General features: G+C 40.5%; 2 protein-coding genes across 3 annotated transcripts in view; one reads left to right on the plus strand and one right to left on the minus strand.

Moving 5' to 3' along the window:
* tmigd1 (transmembrane and immunoglobulin domain containing 1) overlaps positions 1-14,662 on the minus strand; it is a 54,743-nt gene extending 40,081 nt beyond the window's left edge. The window contains exon 1 of one of the 2 annotated variants that reach the window (XM_020598340.1): positions 14,637-14,662. The gene's annotated coding sequence lies outside the window, so the exon portion shown is untranslated. Of the gene's footprint in view, positions 1-10,382; positions 10,413-14,636 lie in introns of those variants that run through there. The other variant, XM_020598339.1, reaches the window with a different exon arrangement.
* A 251-nt stretch (positions 14,663-14,913) lies between these two features.
* Positions 14,914-19,325, plus strand: si:dkey-175g6.2 (uncharacterized). Its single transcript, XM_020598345.1, has 2 exons — positions 14,914-15,128; positions 17,137-19,325. Exon 2 carries the CDS (start codon positions 17,166-17,168, stop codon positions 19,179-19,181), a length of 2,016 nt encoding a protein of 671 aa, XP_020454001.1. The 5' UTR covers positions 14,914-15,128; positions 17,137-17,165; the 3' UTR covers positions 19,182-19,325.
* The last annotated feature ends 330 nt before the right edge of the window (positions 19,326-19,655 follow it).

Below are 19,655 nucleotides of genomic sequence, written 5' to 3' on the forward strand. Positions count from 1 at the left end.
AGTGACATACTTTAAACAAGTGTGCGGTAAAAAAAATACTTCATATTTACAGATATGAAATGGCTCATGAGAAGATTTGAATTTAGTAATAGGATTATCTGAGGAATTTAGCTTGTCATTCCTTCTGTTAAAGATTCTGCTTGTTCTGAGGCTTTGTTAAAAATCCCTGTGGATCTGGGCCATTGTAGCTTTAATCTCTCATTCTACAGTCCAGATCCTAATAGGACAGACAGGCTGCTTCAAAGCATTCAATGTGAAATTTTAAAAATTTTGGTACTAAATTAAAGTGCAAAGTTTCAGCTTTGCGTAGGCTACTTTGATATTGAGAGAACTATGTGGGAGTTAGTCCTTTCAACACACAGTACCCAAATTGCAAGGGTTCAAAAGAAATTGGACTCTTGGCTGCCAAATGTTTCTTGGGCAGGTGTGTGGTGTTTCAATGTTAGTTCAAAAGAGTTCACACATGGCTCAAAGTTGATTGAGAGTTGACAGCTGCCATTTTAGACGGAGGTGGTCGTCTGTCAATACGAAGAGTGAAGAGGCGAAGATGAGCTATCAGAGAGATGTCAAAGGCTGTTAGTTTACCAAATCAGCAGTCAAGCACATTCTAAAAATGCAGGTGCGCACAGCAAAACCATAAAATGTCAGTCTGAGGAGTACAGGACTCGTGGATGAGAGGAAAACCATTTACCTGGTGAAGAAAAGCCTCATTCATGACTGCACAACAAGTCAAGAACACTCTCCAGGATTTAGGTGTAGACATCACCATCGCATATTCAAACTCTTTTAGGACAAATGCAGAACCAGAGGCAAAGTAGTTTCAGTCTAGTGTGAACAGGGTTTCAATGGTGGCAAACAGATGTATAACTTCAGCAGAGCAGGTATAAGTTAGAGACACAGTCGACACAGGTCAATGAAACTGCGGGTAAGGAAAAAAGTGGTGATTGTTGCAGATAATACAGTAACAAAGGTAAGTAACCACTCATACGCCTAAAGCACACCTAAGATGTACACAAGTACAATAAGTGGGGCTCAGGAGTTGGTTTGTGGCTTAGTTGACAAGCTCAGACTAATGGTTCAGGCAAGAGAAAGGAAGTCATTATGGATGTCTGGCAGAGGATGAGGACTGGCTGCTGGCTTATATGCTGGCTGAGTGATTGCACAGACAGGCAGCAGGTGATTGTGGGCAGAGCTGGGTGGAGCAGGTAGCAAGAGCAGGAAAAGGGATCAAAAACAAGGGCCTGGGTCTAAAATGGAAGGGAAACATGGGGCTCGCTTCAGCCATTGTATATATTACAAAAAAGAGCGATAAGAATTGTGCATAAGATGGGGTATAGAGATCACACCAATGGAGCTTTCATACAGTTTAAATTGTTAACATTTTTGGATATAGTGGGATATAAGACTGCTGTGTTTATGTATAAAGCCAGGAACAATTTATTACCTGGTGGAATTCAAAAACTATTTAATGAAAGGGAAGGGGGATACAATTTAAGGGGTCAGTTAAATTTAAAAATTCATGTTATACGTACAACCAAAAAAAGATTTTGTATTTCCATAAGTGGGGTAAAACTATGGAATAATTTAAGTGTGGACATAAAAAATAGTAATAGAATTGACGAGTTTAAACATAAATATAAAGGTATGTGTCAATCAAGATATATGCAAGAACAGGCTTAATGATTAATTAGATGGAACATTGTGGGTGTGGTGTATGAATGTTAACACTTTGTAATAATTCTTTAGTATATTACTTGTGTGGTGTAGAAGAGAATTATTTATGAATGTAATTATGTAAGAATGTTAACACTCTGTAATAATTCTTTAGTATATTACTTGTGTGGTATAGAAGAGAATTATTTATCTAGAGATACTGCTTAGGACTTAAACGTTGTAAGATGATGTCATGGGGTAGGACTAGATAAGTCTAACTTCCTCCTACTCCGTTCAAGCATGTACTAGGTATAAGTAAATTGATATTGGATTATTATTATTGGATATGTGTGAAATTACATGTGTTGACATATCAACTGTTTTACATGCTTGAATGAATAAATCAAATCAAATCAAATCAAAAATAAAAAAAAACGGGTTTGTTATGAAATTGCATTTTTGCAACCTGCACTATAAATGAAAATCTAAGATTGTCGCATTACATTAATCACTTTATCAAGCACAGACAACTGGGTGATCATTTTACCCATGTTGGTCCAATACTTAATGCACATGTGGGACAAGCACCCTAAGTCAACCAACCAACCAACACTAACTAAGCTAAACACAAAACACACTCAGCATGAATGTAAGAAAAAGGCAGTGTAATGTAAACAAAAATACTGGAACTTTCACGCTGATTGAAGCCCTATAAATAACAGAAGCTGATTTTAAAGAGGCTTACCAGTGCTGACATAAGTGGTGACTGATGTCTCCAAAGATTCCCTAGAGAGCTTCCCTGCATTTGAATGTTCGTTCACTAGACAATAGTAAAAAGAAACTTGCTCTGTGACTAATGTCTACACTTATATCCATTCAAAAAAACAGTCATCCTTAATTTTTCAGATTGGCGTCTGCACATCATAAACCACTATTTCAATTAAGAATGTCTTTTATAGGAATTTGGAGTGTGATTTCAGCATGCAGCTGGATTTAAGATACATTAGATTCATTGTGTCTTTGAATATCTAATCTGTGGCATATAAGGCAGTGGACAATAAGCCTAACAGCTAAAGTTGTTAGCTTTGGAAAGATTATTGCAAAGTCACCACTAGCAGTCCACCTACTGCGCTGACTGATTAGCATATTATTTCTAAAATAAAGTGCAACTGAATCTATAGATGTGCATGTTCCTGTACCAAAACACAAGGGCTTCCCTCAAAAACAGTCTTATTCATTTACAGTATGCTTCAGTTTGCACAGAATGCCACGGTACACCTGTTTAAGACCTCCCAGACTAACTCCACCTCCATGAGGTCAACATTTATGTATTTTTCCATGGTTTTTGTTTAGTAACTGGTCTCATAGAGGCAATGATGTGGCTGTAGACTGTACACAGGTACAGTCATTTAATGACATTTTATTCTTTTAAAAAAACAACAATAAAAAATCTTGAAATTTGCAAATAGGAATAAAAAAAATGCTCACTGGAAGTATTGTCATAAACTACACAAGTTAATCCATAACACTGCCTCTTTGTACGAACAAGACAGCCGACCCAAGGCCTTCTCACACCAAGTTTCAAACAAATTTACAGTGCATTACCCTCCGCACCATGACCAGCAGGTTTTTGCTATTCCAAGAAATGTTATGTAGCAGAAAGAAGTGAAACTCGTAAGTAATAATACTGCATCTTCATATTTCACAATATAAAATATCTCCTGTGCTTTGTGACTGAGGCCAGGAATTCCACACTCGTCATGCATTTCATTACCTTTCTCCCATCTGACTGTTTCTCCACAGAGTATTAGGAAAACAAAAGCTGGGAAATGTATGTGTGCACCATGTCTACAGCCAATTTTGGAACAATGCTCTTGTTCCTGCTTACAATGATGGAGTCTACCTGTTATGCTCGGCTTTGGATGGTGTCCTCTTCACAGTAATAAGTGATGAGGCTCTCTGGTTTATTTATAACTGATGGAGATTCCCAAATCTAATGTTAATGTTAATGTTAAATGCTGAACTGTGAACACTGCTGGAGCAAGCAGTGCCGTTTTCATTCAACAACATAAAAAATAAAATAAATTCTCCCATATATTAGTGCTTAGGCTGTCCTCCTTTTCCCTACTTTCAGTTCTGCCCCTTGTTGTTTCCCAAGCACACCGGCAGCCACAGATAAACACGCTCATGGCCGGAAATAGAACATATAGACAAGAGATAGCACAAAGAGGAGAAACAAATTATAAAGGATGCATGTAGCAATAATAGAGGAGGTGATGTGTTGAAATGATATGAAACATTTATGATTTTCAGTTACGTATAGAAAACACTGTTGTTTCAAGGAGATCAGTGTCTGGATTAGCAGAAGTGACAGATAAAGAAATGGGGAATTTCATTCTATTCCGCTATCTAGAAAATGGATTTTGTGAATACTGACCTGGCTGGATATAAGCTTTTTAACCCCCAGTCTTTCCCTGTCTGAATCCTTTTACAGTTAGAAGCTCAGGTTTTAGCCACAGGCTGCACTGAGGCCTTGTTCTTCCTATGTAAAATAGGATGCATCCACACACTGCATGTGCACACCTTCCATCCTGGCTCTTGCAGGAGGCCACTGTGTATGCGAGTCAAATCTGAACATTTGTCATTTTTTTACATATATATTTCTCGATTCTACCGAAGCCATGCCTTTCGAAGTAATGGTCCCTTACACAGTTTCTGCTCAAAGATTCAACTGACCCACAAGCATTTTTCATATACAACCTGGTGGACCTCTCTGTATATACACACTGAAAATTGGTTCAGTTTTTCACATGTATGTACTATTCCCCTTTCTTGCTGTTTTTTAAATTAATATCACTCAACCATTTTTTTTACTTGCCTAGTCTTAACCATTATCTAACATTACATGACCAATGTGCTTCCAGAACATTTTGAAAAAACAAAAATTCAGTCTGAGCTAATTTGCTTTCTCATTAGAGTTGTACACATTGTATGGTATGGAAGATGTGACAGCCAGTAGCTAGTTAGCTTGCACAAAGACTGGGAACAGTGGGAAACTGTTCCTATCAAAGCAAATCATTTCCATAATAATCAGAGACTGAATCACATGCATATACGTATGCGAGGAGCAACTTTCTCCACGTGAATGGGAATCATATCATCTTGTTGGTACCACCTGTGCTGATGGACTGACTCTGTTATTGTGAATGAGAGGGTTGAATTGTTTCATGAAGGCCTACTGTCACAGCCTAACTCTCAGAAATGATATTTTCAAAATTGTCAAAGTATTCCTTTAAGAACATCAAACCAGTAGGTCTTTCTTTCCAATCACCACCTTAAGCGCGGCATGTAGCATGAAGACTTAGACTGTTATTAAAACAATGCTGTGGAAATACCATACATTTTTTAAAATAAGGACACTAAAGATGCTCATGGTACCTTGTAAAACCATGTCAGAGCTTTTGAAGATGTCCAACTCTGCCTAATTCATTAATTTCACAGCTGAATGCTGTGATATAAAAACAAAATAAGATGTAGGATTTGAGGATTAGATTACACACTTTGATGTGATTATCAGTGTGAGGGAAAACATCAGATGAAAAAAAGTATACATAATTGTACATAAACAATTTATACTCACTCATTTGTTAAGTTTTCATGCCATATTTAGGATTTCATGGGCTTGTTATCGGGGTCAATCTGACCCTTTTCTTTATTTAAACACTGCTCCCACATTTTTATGAATTGTAAATATTATGCAAGATGAAGATGTTTTGCTAATGAAACTGCACTCTTACATATACTATATTGTAATGCAACCTCATGGTATGTAAACAAGAAAGGTTGTTGTTATGCAATATTTAACTGCACTTGCATTGAAGACAGTAAAAATTACAACTAAAAAGAAGTTGGATGCTGCAAGAAGTAAAACCAGATTTAACATTGGTGTGGCTGTTGAACAATGGTGACAATTGAAAGAACAAAAGGGGCTGAAAAGTGACGCCATGGTGGCTGCATCTCTACTCAACCTACATCCAGGACCTGGTTTTGTTCAGAGTTGCAGTGGAACAAAGAGGTTGTATGTTTAAATAATGGACAGGACTACAAATGCATTTATTTTTATTATTAACGTGCAAATTAGTGCAGGGTGGCACAGTGGTTAGCACCGTTGCCTCACAGCGAGAAGGTTCTGGGTTCGGGCCCCATCGGGGACCTTTCTGTGTGGAGTTTGCATGTTCCCCCCGTGCTTGCGTGGGTTCTCTCCGGGTACTCCGGCTTCCTCCCACAGTCCAAAGACATGCAGCTTAGGTTGATTGGTGTCTCTAAATTGCCCATAGGAGTGAGTGTGTGTGGTTGTTCGTCTATGTGTTAGCCCTGCGATGGATTAGCGACCTGTCCAGGGTGTACCCCACCTTTGCCCGATTGCCGGCTGGGATTGACTCCGGACCCCCCCCCCCCCGGTAGAAAATGAATGAATGAATGAACGTGCAAATTAGTACAAGTTGCCAACTGCAGTGCTTCATATCTCCGCTTCAGGAAATTACTACTTAAAATCTGATAGATTGTTTTTAACCTGGATTCACACTGGAAAGTCTTGTTTAAGATCTTTGCCAAACATAGTGATGCTTGATATCTTATTTTAAAGACTGAGCCAAAATTAATCAGTGGGAGATAATGATTAAGAAGTGACTGATTACATTCGTGCCTAGTCGTAACCCTGCATTAATCATGATAATTTCCCTCACTGTGACACCTCAAACGAGCATTCCCTGTTTTATGGCGATACCATCAGGTTGTCATCAAAACTGTGTTAACTGGACCCTGGCTTCCTGTTAGCTATCAAAATGCAAGCAGTTTGTTCAATATCTCAGATATCACTTCCAACCCCTGGCAAATATGTTTTCCCATTTTATAGGATGTCAGTAATCTGCACAGGACATCTATCAATAAAAACATCTCTTGACTCGGAACAGTAAAAGAAGCTGTGCCCGATTTTACACATACAGACTCTGTAGCTGATGCATGTAATTGAGTTACAAAAAAGGGCTCAGTTCAAAGTGTTCTGATTATATTAACGGTAAATCAATGAAAATTGGAGCATGATGTAAAAAGAGCAATACTGACCCCTTTTATTTTACAGTGAAGCAGGAAGTATTTAAATGTACTGTATATAAATAAATGATAGGAAGCTTCATATTGTTCTATATGTTTATATTGATGAACCTCATGCACCAGCAGACATAATGCCTTTCCTAAAACCAACCTTAATCATAAATCCTAAAAAAATACCAAGTCTTAACTGCTAAACAGCCCTGATAGATGTTGTGAGGACTGGCCAAAATGTCCACACAACAGTGATTTCAAAATAAAACTTGTCCACAAAACCACAGAAAAACACGCACCCACACAGAAACACAGAGTTGTGCGACCTATAGTCTTCCTTTCGAGGACCAGAAGCTTTGCGGCTGTAGGTGTTGGCGATGAGTCACACCGGCAAATTACCACATTTCAACGCCTTTCAAATTACTTCCCTTCCAGTTGGGTGGTGTACTGATAACCGATCACAGGTTTCATTTTAACAAAGAGTTTTGGAGGGCTCATCCTTCCCTCTGTCTGCCTGTTTGCATTAGGCCTGCAGTATGTACAGCAACACAGACAAGCTTAAAGAAAAATCATTAAAAGTAGGCCAATCGCTGCAAATCTGTCTGCCAACCTGTTAGGAATTCATAAACAAGTGTTTTCTTTATTTCACAAATTCAAACTTGATGCTCTTGAAACCAAAACCATGCATAAGCCCTTCACTAAAGACACACATAGGAAATGATTTAGGAAAAACCTATTAAATCTTTGCTCATAAAAAGGCTCGTTTAAGCTGACAAATGATTACTGAAGAAATACAAGGCATCCCATTCACCTACAGAGGCACTTTGTGACAGAATGCAGGTTTGGATTAAAATCACAGAATCCAAGCATAGTGAGTTACTGTGAGAGCTGAACCCACTACATCTTAACAAAACACATCCAAACCAACAAAAGGCAAGAAAATGAAGAAAGCATTCTTGCTTCTTTGACAACTAATACATCACTTAAAAACAAGGCAGCATATGTAAATGAAGCAAATTAAGAAACACATGCACCAACTTGGCAACCCACGCACGGCTTAAAGAAATGTGCTGCAAATACAGAAGGAACATGTACAGAAATACTAGGGACACCTTAAAATTAAACAAAATGTTGACCACTCCTCAGCTATTTTAGTTTTTACATTTTGACTACATGAAAAAAATATCCAGGGCTTGATGGCACAAGGCAGCTTTACTGTCTAAAGTATAATGACCCACTTTTACACTTCTTTACAACCAGTGTATTCTCTTCTATATTAACTGCAGTTATCTAAATGTTTCCATACATTTGGTCAGGACAGCACATTCTAGATAAAATCCAAAGTTGGGCACTTAAACACACATCCTTGTTTTTGTCTTTTATCGGTTTCCTATAGACTTGCATTCATTTCTGAGACCCACCCAAACTTTAACCATAATCACTAACTTCACCCTAACCTTAAAACAAATCATCAGTTTAAAATGTAATGATTGATAACAAGCAATATGGAGGCAAGCTATTATTCTAATAAAGTCTCATTCTACTGTAGTGCATTAGAGGCAGCTGGCTGCAGGCTCAGTGTCTTCTCATGAGGCCTTCATTGTGCAGCACTGCCTCTGAAACTGTGTGTATGTTTTTTGTTTTTCATTCTCTTTCAATACTGTGTTTGCTGATGCATGTGCCAGATGTCTACAGGGGAGAGGGGAAGAGATTGATGGCGAGTGCTGATGTCGCATGCTATAATATGAGTCGCCTCATCAACCTCAAATTCATTGCCTGCTTCTGGCCTCCAACACCATCCGTCAATGACGCCACTCGTTTCTCAATGGTTGCAATGCACATTTTACAGCTAATATTCAAGTGGGTAAATAATTTCAGAGTAGCAGACAATGAGCGAGTAGGACACAGCAATAACCACAACTGAGCACACATTATTCACAAAGATCCACTTTGCAAGGGGTCCACCGACTCCTACCGTAACTCTTATCATAGGCCTAATTTATGTGATAGACTTTTGGCATTCAGTGGCTGTTCAGAGCCCATTCTCTCACATCATTTATACTGGCTTATAGATTCAAATATCACTTGTAACACCATATTCATTAAAGTGAAGGTGTTAACCCATTACAGAGTATTTATGAATGGATGGTGTTCTCTCACAGCGCTGTACAATGCGAGCTGAAAGACATTTTTCTTTTGCAGTGCTGGTAAAGGATTTAAAGTACAGTAGCTGGAGGCACCACAAAAATTGGGAATATTTGAGTCTGTCACTCTTAAGAGTTTTTCCTTTTCCTCTGGGCCTGAAACACCTTTACAGTTTATTGATTCGTTTAGTTTTCTGTGTTTATTATATCACATAGAAAACCTTCTGAAAATATTCTGCATTCTGCTTATTATTCCAGTTTTAACTATCGAACGGCATCTTTTCTGCATTAGAATTCTGGGGAAGAAATTACAATCAACACTGAAGAGGCAAAACCCGTTTCATGTTTCATGCTGTGTCTTCTTTCGAAAGGTAAAATGATAAATAAGCAATACTGTGCAGTAGATACACACACCCCATTCACGTCATGCATTCTGGTTTCCCACTTTGATATTTAGGGAACAGGTGTGTGAGTGGGTGGGGAGAGTCAGCTGACTGGAGCATGTGGGAAAGTTGGAAGGCATCTGGTGGATGCTGAGGAATGACAGATGAGAAAAGTTCCATATGACTGCAGGGGCCTGAGGGAGACTGACAGGGACAGAGGGGACGAGTTAGCAAAACTAACAAGACTGGGGCGAGAACTGCAATAATAGGAGTAATTTAATGCTATAACTGCTGTCACCCTGTTCTACCTTGTCACTTTCCAGATGTAAACACAGCTGCTTACTATAAAACCATACAATAACAATGCAAAATAGAAGCAGTAAACAGCAGATGATGTGGGGTAGCACTGTAACTGAGCTGTGGTGGTCTTGTTTTATAAAACCAGGCCAAAAACTGACAACTTCTGCTTCCTGTATCCCCACCAGAACACTGATGATAAACAGGCTTCATGGACGGATATAAAATATAATCGCAATATTCATGTAACCATAAATCAGGTTTTACTTTTGACACCACAAAACAAATGTCTCCTTTGATCGAAACACACAAAATGCCTAAGTTGAGCAAATTCTAACTTTCGAAAAGCATTAAAAAAAGAAGAAAAAAAAAAAACAACAAGATGAAGCTGTAGATTACAGTGTGGGCACTAGGTCCTGCACACATCATCAAGTCCCGGTTATGCATTGTACTGTAGGAACCTTACGGTGCAATTACTTGTCCTTCCCTCCCCTGACAGCGTGGTGTGGGCGGAAAAGCTTCTGTTAATCATGAGCTCTATTTTATCAGTTCCAGGTAGAGACCCTGTGCTGTGTGAGGGAGCTGCATTAGCACACTTGATGAAAGATCCACAGCCTGCATGACCATAATTGTGGCCAAAATGTCAGCAAAAAATTGTGAATTCATCATCTACTATCTGCTGTGATTTGAAGCATGTCGATTTTTTTTTAGCTCAGCCTGACCACCCTGCAGCCTTTCTCAGTCCAATGCCAGCAGTGAAAAAAGCAAGTTAATTAAATGGAACAAAAGCCATCCACATTACCTCTTGTCCTAGCAGTTTGTATGGGGGACCATCAACGACAGCATGCCCCAACCTCCTACAAAGGTTCATTTGTCTGTACATTACAGTAAAAGATGAGAAGTGTGTTTGTCTCTGTGCATGAGAGAGAGAACGAGAGACAGAGCTCCTAACTGAGGGAGAAATTGAACTATTACTGTGAGGTGTGTGTGTGTTCTCCAGTGTGTATATTCCATTAAATGCAAGCACGGTGTACCAGTGTTAATCTATGTGAGTGGCCAAGCAGGCGGCAGAGTGTGAGTCAGTGCGGGGGTGCGGACATGGAGTGAGGGTAAGGGGCCAACTAATGCTGAGTGGCAGTTGATAATGCCATACCGTTATATCAACATCTGCCCTCCGGCTCCATGCTTACCTCTCTGAGCCTGGTGCTGCCATCAAGCACTTCAACAAAGACACACACAATAACATTACTACCTTGCAAACACTCTGCATTCTGCAGCAAACAGTCCCTTGCACAAAATCTAATCAAAAAGAGGTTATGTGGTGCCTCAAGCCATTCTAACAAATTACAACTTCATTTGATGTGTGCATATCTCGTCTGCTAACACAAAACACATATTTGCACACAGAGATCAGGTCCTACCCTGCCTCATATCAGGAACAAAGCACAGTTTTGTTTGCAGCTAGAGAGTGAGCATGTTTCCACTTCTCAGGACTGTATCGTTGCTGCAGCAGCACTATGTATTATTCTATGTTTATTTTAGCATCTTTGATCAGCTTATACCCCCATTTAAAATGAGACATCCAAGATATAATATAATATTTCTGTTAATCTGCAAATCTATTATTCACACTGGTAGAGTGTGACATTTGGAATCAGGCCACACAATAATAAAGTTGGCCTCATGTTGATGTTTGCAATTAACCTTAGAACATCGCTGATAATATAAAACCCCTGTCTGTGGTTAACTGAATGCACACTGAATGCTCATACATATGAAAAGAAAAAAAAACATTCATAAATGGGCGCACACACCTGAACACAAAAAAAGCCTTGATGCAGTGAGAAACAAAGCCACATGAAGACTGACAGTCGAATTCAGTGGCACACAAGACCAGAGCAGAGGCTTAGCACTGGCAAATAAAAAGTATGGAAATGAGCTTGTGATTCAACATGTTTCTGCATTATCTAGCTCAGGAATGCACAGCACAGCGCCTTCCTATACCTGCAGCACAACAGGAAAGCCGAACAACAGGCATAACGGTATATTTATTTGCCCTCGATCCATAACGTACAAAATGCTCTGTTACAAGAGACCTTGGGAACAACTGATCGAGTTGTTTTTATTTTATAATAAACAGAGCAGAAAGGAAGTGAAAAAACAGGCAAATGCATGAGTGGGTGATGTAATCAAAGCATCCCTCTGCAACCCAGAGTTGTTTACTTCAACAAACATTTGATTCTTATCCCGATGTTTCAGGCAGGACTAGTGACTTGAAAAACCTTCAGGCAGATTTAAGTCAATTCCCCAGCACTACTTTTCAGCAAAGCAGCTCAACCCTTGAGTTTCTGTTGATAACGATCAGAATTAGAGCCAGTTAGCATAAAACAGTAAAAAAAAGAAAAACATTTCTTTTTAGCAGTCCAAATAATATGTGGTATTGGTGTACATGCATTGGATTTTTTAGGGTAGCACTTTACAATAGAGGCACAAACCACATGGTTAATTAATGCATTAATAGTAATGAGTCATATACGGTATTCCTGTTAGTCAGTTTTAAGAATGATGAAGCTACTCTGAGTTAATCAGTCAATGTTGATTTATTAGAACCAGTCAAACATTTCAACACACCTTCTCATTCAGTGGTTTTTCTTAGTTTTGATTATTTTCTACACTGTAGATTAATGAAGAAGATGTGCAAACTGCATAACACATGGAATTATGTGCTTACACACAAAAAAGTTTTTAAGTCTAATAAATTTCAGATTTTAGATTCAAGCAGCCACGGTTTGTCGTGATGATAGCTCTGCACACTCTTGGCGGCATATCCCAGGTTTATGAGGTTGTGCCTTGTTAGAAACTGGTGGGATTTCTTGCCTTCTTAGTGTGTTTGAGACCATCAGTTGTGTTGGGCAAAGAGGCAGCGTGGGAATAGAGCAAATAGCCTTATTTGACTACTATAGTTATCCATATTATGGCAAGAACCACTCAACTAAGTCAAGAGACAGTCAGATATTACATTAAGACATCGAGGTCAGTCAATCTAGAAAATTTCAAGAACTTTCTTCAAGTGGAAAACCATCAAATGCTGTGATGAAACTGGCTCTTGTGATGACCACCCCAGTAAAGGATGAGTAGAGTTCCCTCTGCAGCAAAGGGTAAGTTCATTAGAGGTATCTGCCTTGGAAGTGACCAATTAACGGCAGCTGAGGTTAGAGCCTACACCACTGCTTCCTAAGTATCAACTGGAGGAGATTGTGTGAATCAGGCCTTCATGGCTGATTTGCTGCAGAGAAACAGCTACTGAGGGAGACATAGGAACAAAATTGCGTCGGCAAAGAAACACAAGGAATGGACAGTAGGCCAGTAGAAATCTGTGGTTTTATAAGCCCAAATGTAAGATTTTTGGCTACTGTGTCTTTATGAGACACAGAGCGGGTGAACGAATGGTATCTGCAGTGAAGTATGGAGGAGGAGGTGTGATAGTGGGGGGAGGGCTTTGTTGGTGACACTGGTGATTCATTTAGAATTCAAGGCACACTTAACTTGCATGGCTACCACAACAATCTGCAGAGAGTGATAAGATAACCTGGCCTCCACAATCATCCAACCTAAACCCAACTGAGATGGTTTGGGATGTGCTGGAGCACAGAGTGAAGTGAACAAGTGCTCAGCTTCAAGACTGTTGGAAAAGCATTCCAGGTAGCTATCTCATGAAGCTGGGTGAGGAAAATCCAAGGGGTACAAGGCTGTTACCAAAGCCCAAAATTTTGTTTCGTATGCAAATTTTTAAAATTTGTTTTGCTTACTACATAATTCCATACATATTACCTCATAGTTTCAGTGTTTCAGTATTAGCAAACACATGAGAAAACAATAGAAAAAGAAACAATTTGAATAAGAAACTGTCCAAACCTTTGAGTGGTACTCTAAGTCATACAGATGCTATTATTTGAAATGCAGTTACATAAAAAAGGCATCTCAGAGCCATGAATTTGATCATGCAACAGTGCCAGTTTCTTGGATATATGAAGCCATTTTAATCAAACTGGTAATCATATGTAAACTTCCAAATGTTGCAATCAGATTCCCATCACAAGGTTAACATCTAGTTTTCTTTATCACTTCTTTACAATACAAACTGTTGAAAACAGGCTTAAACTGTCTGTGTCCCCTGATTTGTCGGCTGGAACTTGCTTGATATTCCCAATCTCAATGTACTCCTATTCTACACTCCACAAACAGCAAATATATCATTAAAAACATACATGCCACCCCTTACAGTAGCCTCTAAATGTAACAGAAACAAAGGGCACTGCATCAGGCTTCCATAAAACAAGCTTATATTTTTTATGTGAATGGGTAGTTTTCCATTTTTAAAGAGGCTAATCAAATGCCCAAGTCTGAAATACGCTGTTCTGAGCATGACACTGTTCCTAATCTGGTGCTGTATAAATGCACGAGGAAATTGTGAGTCAGAATTCATTAATTAATAATCAATTAATCACAAAGTCAGGGAAACATGATCAATGTTAAACAACAGAAATTCATTGTACATCCTGCATTAAATCATCATGTGTAACATGTGTCAGTAGTGTTGTAGATTTGGGTACAAATGGTCATTGACTTTCATCTCTGCGATGTGAAAATGAACAGTGATGAGAGACCATGTTAACAGCACAGTGTGTTGCTGACAGATGGAGAGCAGCCAGAAATTATGCGAGACAGCAGGTGGAAAATTGTGCAATCCTCGGAAATTGAGCAGAAATTGAGCACAAAGCATGGCTGCTCCCATGGCCCATGAGTCACGCAGTCACAGAGGATCAGGGCCACCTCAGACAAAAGCCTAAAACACCAGGCTGCAAGAGAAACCAGCCTCTAGAGCTCATGTCACTTTTCTCTCTGAAGCTGCAGATGCAAGTGACTGATTCTTTAAAGGGCATCACCAAATGACCCTAATTGAATGAGGTCACTATATATTTTTCCTGCTCCTGAATCTGAAGCAAGCCAGACCAGAGGAAGGAAGGAACAAGGGAGGAAGAAGAAACACACTAACCTTTAATATGTGAGAAAGAAAATGGCGGCGTACCAGCTGTATCTCAACAATTTTCTCTTTTCATTCAGGAAAAATACTATTTCATTCATGCCATTTCCGTTCATTCATCAGCTGGGGCCAGCCTAGACTCACGGTGCCATCTCCACACCAACATTCTTATCAATGGAAGTGACGTCAGTGCTGCCTGCAGCTGGGGGGTAGCGGAGGGGGGAGTCACGTGGTCCACTGAGGGTATATACAATAAAGTTGCGCTGACCGTGGTGCTGAAAACATTCACTCAACTGTACATTAGCACTGCTGCTGCCATACAAACACAACTGAATAAAGAATCGCCACTTTGTGTTTTTTTGTTTCTTGATGTTGGTCACAGGCTGAAGAGAGAGAAAGGGGGGAAAAGAAAATTCTCTCAGGTGATCCACTATTCATGAAATAATCTTGGCTTTACACGTGTTGTGAGTTTCACTACTTCCCCACCTCACAGTGGGACTCCAGGTAAGTGTAACAAAATCTCATTCTTTATCATTCACCAAACAGTTAGTCAGTTAGGATAGGGCATGTCTGTATTGTTTTTAATTTAATGATGATTAAATTATGATTTGTATTTAAGTAAATGAAGAGTGATGTTAGATTTTTTTTTTTCTTGGGACCTGTGAAATTTAGAATTCTGTTCTTATCAGTAGTATTAATCTGGTTGCTGCAATAGGGCAACTGTTGGCTGTCTGTGATTTAGACATGAACTGTGACTGATGATTTTTAAAAATCAAGTAAAACTGCACGTTGTGACTTTAGGTAAAAGAGCAATATTACAGCTATTTTCCAATTATGTTTTTCTTCTGTACATTTTACTGAATTGCGAAAAGAACAAGTTTGTGAATCAACCAGGTATTTAAAATTAATGTATTAATATAATAATAATAAGTGTAATAAGAAAAACTATTAAATCTGTTATTTTGAGGAGACGAAGAATTAAGCCACCAAAATGCGCAGACAATTATGTTTAACAGATTTTTCTTGGCAGCTGTTGTTCAGAAGCGCCTGTAAAATTTCGATTAAGATTTTTCAAACGTGAAAAAACATGTTTAAAAAGCCTATCAGTTTTTTTTGGATTTAAAAGCCACATAAAGATGCAAACAATCAATTGCCAGTCATTAATTTCCGATAAAATTAGAGTCCTAATCAAATAATGTGGACCAGTTTCCTGGATTTGTTTCGTTTCCCGCCTTGCTGATCTAATTTTCCAAAATAAAAATATAAATTCGTGCTGCACGCTGCGCTGTTCTGACAGAATTTGCGCTTGTCTGCATTCCACCACTGCCATCGCTCACGCCACACAAGGACAAAGACGCACTGCTCCCCCCGTCCTTGGGCAAAAATGCTCTATCCCCTAAAACTGAACATCCAGCTCATTTACAATTTGGATGGACCACTCAGGAACCGCAGAGTTAAATAACCCAACCGTGGCCACTGGCTTTACGCATGACTTCCCGGTGCCGTCTTTGTACCAGTGTCCCGGTCACAACGTTTTGATGCATGGAAAACCAAAATCACAGCTAATACAAAGAATACCATCGGATACATTTGCACTTTTTACATTATATTTCAAGAATAATATGCTTAAAATGGCAGGAGCGCGCGTTCCGGTTCGGCTGATTTGGAGGAAGAGGTGAGGCATTTTTTTAGACTGTAAATTTAAACTGAACGTTCAATTTCTTAAGGGTCATATCCCTAATATTGTAACAGTTTAGTCGGTTAAATCGTATTACAAGACTGAAAACCATCAGCGCATGCATTATTCTCTCAGCCAATTGTCTGCGCGGTGACTGGGTAAATGCACGACTACAGACAAAACATGGATCATGTTTAGCCTCGGAGCGCAATCTCTATGTGCAAACTATTACCATTCTCTCCAAAGACATGTGCAGTTTAGGCGGTAAATATATGAAGAATCATATCTGGTTTTACGGCAGATCAGAGCTTCATCTCTGTGTTTCCAGTTGCAATGAGATTGTATAGTTAGTGGCGAAAACTGACCTCATAAGAAAAATTATAACCTACAATTTGAGTAAATGATAATAATATTAATCGTCTATTATGCTAGAAGAAAATGAGAAGCTACAACTTTCGTTGCTGCATTTGGCTTGCATAATAAGACTGCCCTTGGGTGTGTGCTTTGTTCTCACACATTTGTTTAATTAACATAAGATGCCTCCAATGTTAACTGCTTTTGTATGGTGTCAAGGCGAAATTATATACTGTTTGTAAATTAGAAACGGGTCAGTGCTTTAATTTTAAAGTCTGTGAAATATTTCTTACCAGTCATTCTTTGTAGCCTGTATTTCAGACTGGCCTTTTTTCACAACAGCTGTATATTATTACAGTGGTCCAGATGTGCTCATATGATCATTGATATGGCACACTATCATGATCAATGATATATGATGACATGATTTCTCATGTACCCTTTGTTCTTCTCTCTCTGCCACATTTTCTTCTTCTTCAGGTGCTTAACCTCCCTCCTGCCAGTTCTGCATGGTCATGACCTGTCATCACGCTCCTTCCACAGTTCACCTCATCCTATTGGTCCTGTTCATTGTCACTCCACAGCTGGCTGACACCGCCCCTGCGTGGGGTGAGGGAGGGGAGGGAGGGCTGAAGGGGCGCACCCAGACAAACCATAAAGAGGACGGCCTCTCCCCCATTCTTTCGCCCTCACCCCAGAGTCTCTCCAGCCCTGTCAACACATCACTAGACCCGGGCAGGGGCCCGGGTCAAGATAACCGGTCAGATAAAGCGATGGACCCTGCACAGGTGCTTGCTGTTCTATTGGAGGCCCTGGACCACCCGGGGGAGGGTGAAATCCAGGCGAGCAGAAACAGAGACTGGAAAGGAGACCAGAGTCAGGAGCTGCCCTCCACTGAAGGCTTGGAGGGCAGTGAGATAAGGAGAGGAGGGCAGGCAGAGGGAGAAATGGGGGTGGAGCAGGAGAAGGAAGGGTGGGGAGCTGATAAGGCTATTGAACAGCTAATTGTAGGCCATTTGACAGCTGCTCAGGGTGATGATTTAAAGGAGAGGAGGGAGGAGGGTAAAAACACAAGGTCAGAGGAATATCAAGGATGGTCTGTGGAGGACGTGGGACCTCTTAGTGTAAGCAAAGAAGGAGAGAAAGAAGAAGAGGGGCAGGAGGAGGGAAATGATTTAGAAAGTTTCTTAGACAACGCCAGAACAAGTTCCATCTCACAGGGAGATGATCCTTCCCTGCAGCGCAAAATAAGAGGCTACTTCCAAAACATTGACTTGGGTCTACAAGATAATGAGATCCTGCCTCCACTGAAGGGCTACAAGGCATACAACACTCAGCTAGCACGAGCTGGAAAGAAGCTGCATTGGCAGGAGAACCAGTCCCGCAACCGACCCATCAAGGGGGGCAACTTCATGGATGACTTTGAGGATGAAGGAGAGGAACTCGAGGAGGAGTTTGAGGAAGAAGAGGAGAGCCTCTCTCACATAGAAGAGGAGGCGAGAGCACGTGCAGAGAAACAGGAGGTGCTCCGGCAGCAGGAGGAGGCAGAGCGAGCCAGGGCGGAGGAGCAGAGGCTGGCAGACATCGCCTCTGACATGCTGCTGCAGCACATGAGGAGGAAGCAGCAGTCCTACATGAAGCCCCGGCAGAAAACCAGCATGGGGGCTGCCGAGGACAAGCGCTCTGAGGAGGTCCTCCCAGATGAAGATGACCTGGACCAGCAAATGATCGATCGGCTGATCGAGATCAGCAGCAAGCTCCACCTGCCTGCTGATGATGTGATTGAGATTATTAGTGATGTAGAGGAGAAGAAGAAAAAAAGAAAAGAGCTGCAACAGCAGCCATCCAACAGCAACCCTGTTGCCCCTCGCTTTAGGCCTCTGGTACCTCCCCCTCTGGCTGCTCCACCTATTTACCCTTACACAGCCTCAAAAAACCCCAAGAAAGTCCCTTATAAGTACAACAAGTCCAACAAGAAATGGCACAAGGACAAAGTCAAGTCATACAAACAGGATTATTGGTATAAGCCTCAGAAACAGCTTGATTACTGGTATAAACCCCAGAAACAGTTTTTAGCCTTCCCCTCCTATCCATACTACCAGAAGCCATATCGAGCATACTACCCTGTTTATTTTCCATATCCCAAACCACAGTATTATGGCAAGCCCCCCCCCTCCAGCGACCAGCCATATGGCCCCCAGGAACTTGACCTTCAAGCCCCAAGGCGCAGGCACAGGGCTGGGGGAAAGAACCGTGGACAGGGTTGGAGGCAGCAGCCACCACCACGCCTGCCTCTCAATCCTTATATCTCTAACTATATCCTTCCTCACCCACGGACCTACCAACCCCTACCTGCCCCCAAACCAATAACCACACCCAGGAGAGGCAGGCGGCCCCCATACTACTATACACAAGTCACACCGGGAGATGACTATGAGGAAGATGGGCTGGCGCCTCAGCTGGACAGTGAGGAGGAACTGGAAAATTTTATTGAGAGGATCTACATGAAACGCAGAATGTATTGAGAGACTTTTTGGACATGTATCAGATCAGAGGGACTGACAGAGGTGGGATAGATATACAGTCAATGAAGAAAAGCTAAAAAGAGAGTTGAAAAAATGACTCGGGGAACATATGAGTTTGGAGCCTGATGGAAATTTAAGGGTCAAGTACAAAAAAAAAGTTAGATTTATGTTGTTTCAATCACTGTATTTTTGTTGATTTTCTCGGTCAGGGAGAAGATGAAGGGGTCCCACTTTAAGCTCCCTGCAACCATGTTCAGCCTCTTGCTCAGTTTACATTTTGAAACAGAACATACCATGGTGTATGTCTGCCTCCATTCAGGTCCTTCTCTGATGCTCTTGCATTTTTCAGAGTTTTCTAGAGAATGCACACACATACACACACAGATGACTCACACAAAGGCACACATACACATATGAACACACCTATATACACAAAAAAAAAAAAAACAAAACATTTGACACATTCACAAGACA

Source organism: Monopterus albus, unplaced genomic scaffold (assembly GCF_001952655.1).
Source record: "Monopterus albus unplaced genomic scaffold, M_albus_1.0 scaffold38.1, whole genome shotgun sequence".
Lineage (NCBI taxonomy): Eukaryota > Metazoa > Chordata > Actinopteri > Synbranchiformes > Synbranchidae > Monopterus > Monopterus albus.

Coding starts and splice junctions, on each gene's coding strand:
- si:dkey-175g6.2 (XM_020598345.1), top strand. CDS start 17,166: ATGGTCATGACCTGTCATCACGCTCCTTCCACAGTTCACCTCATCCTA.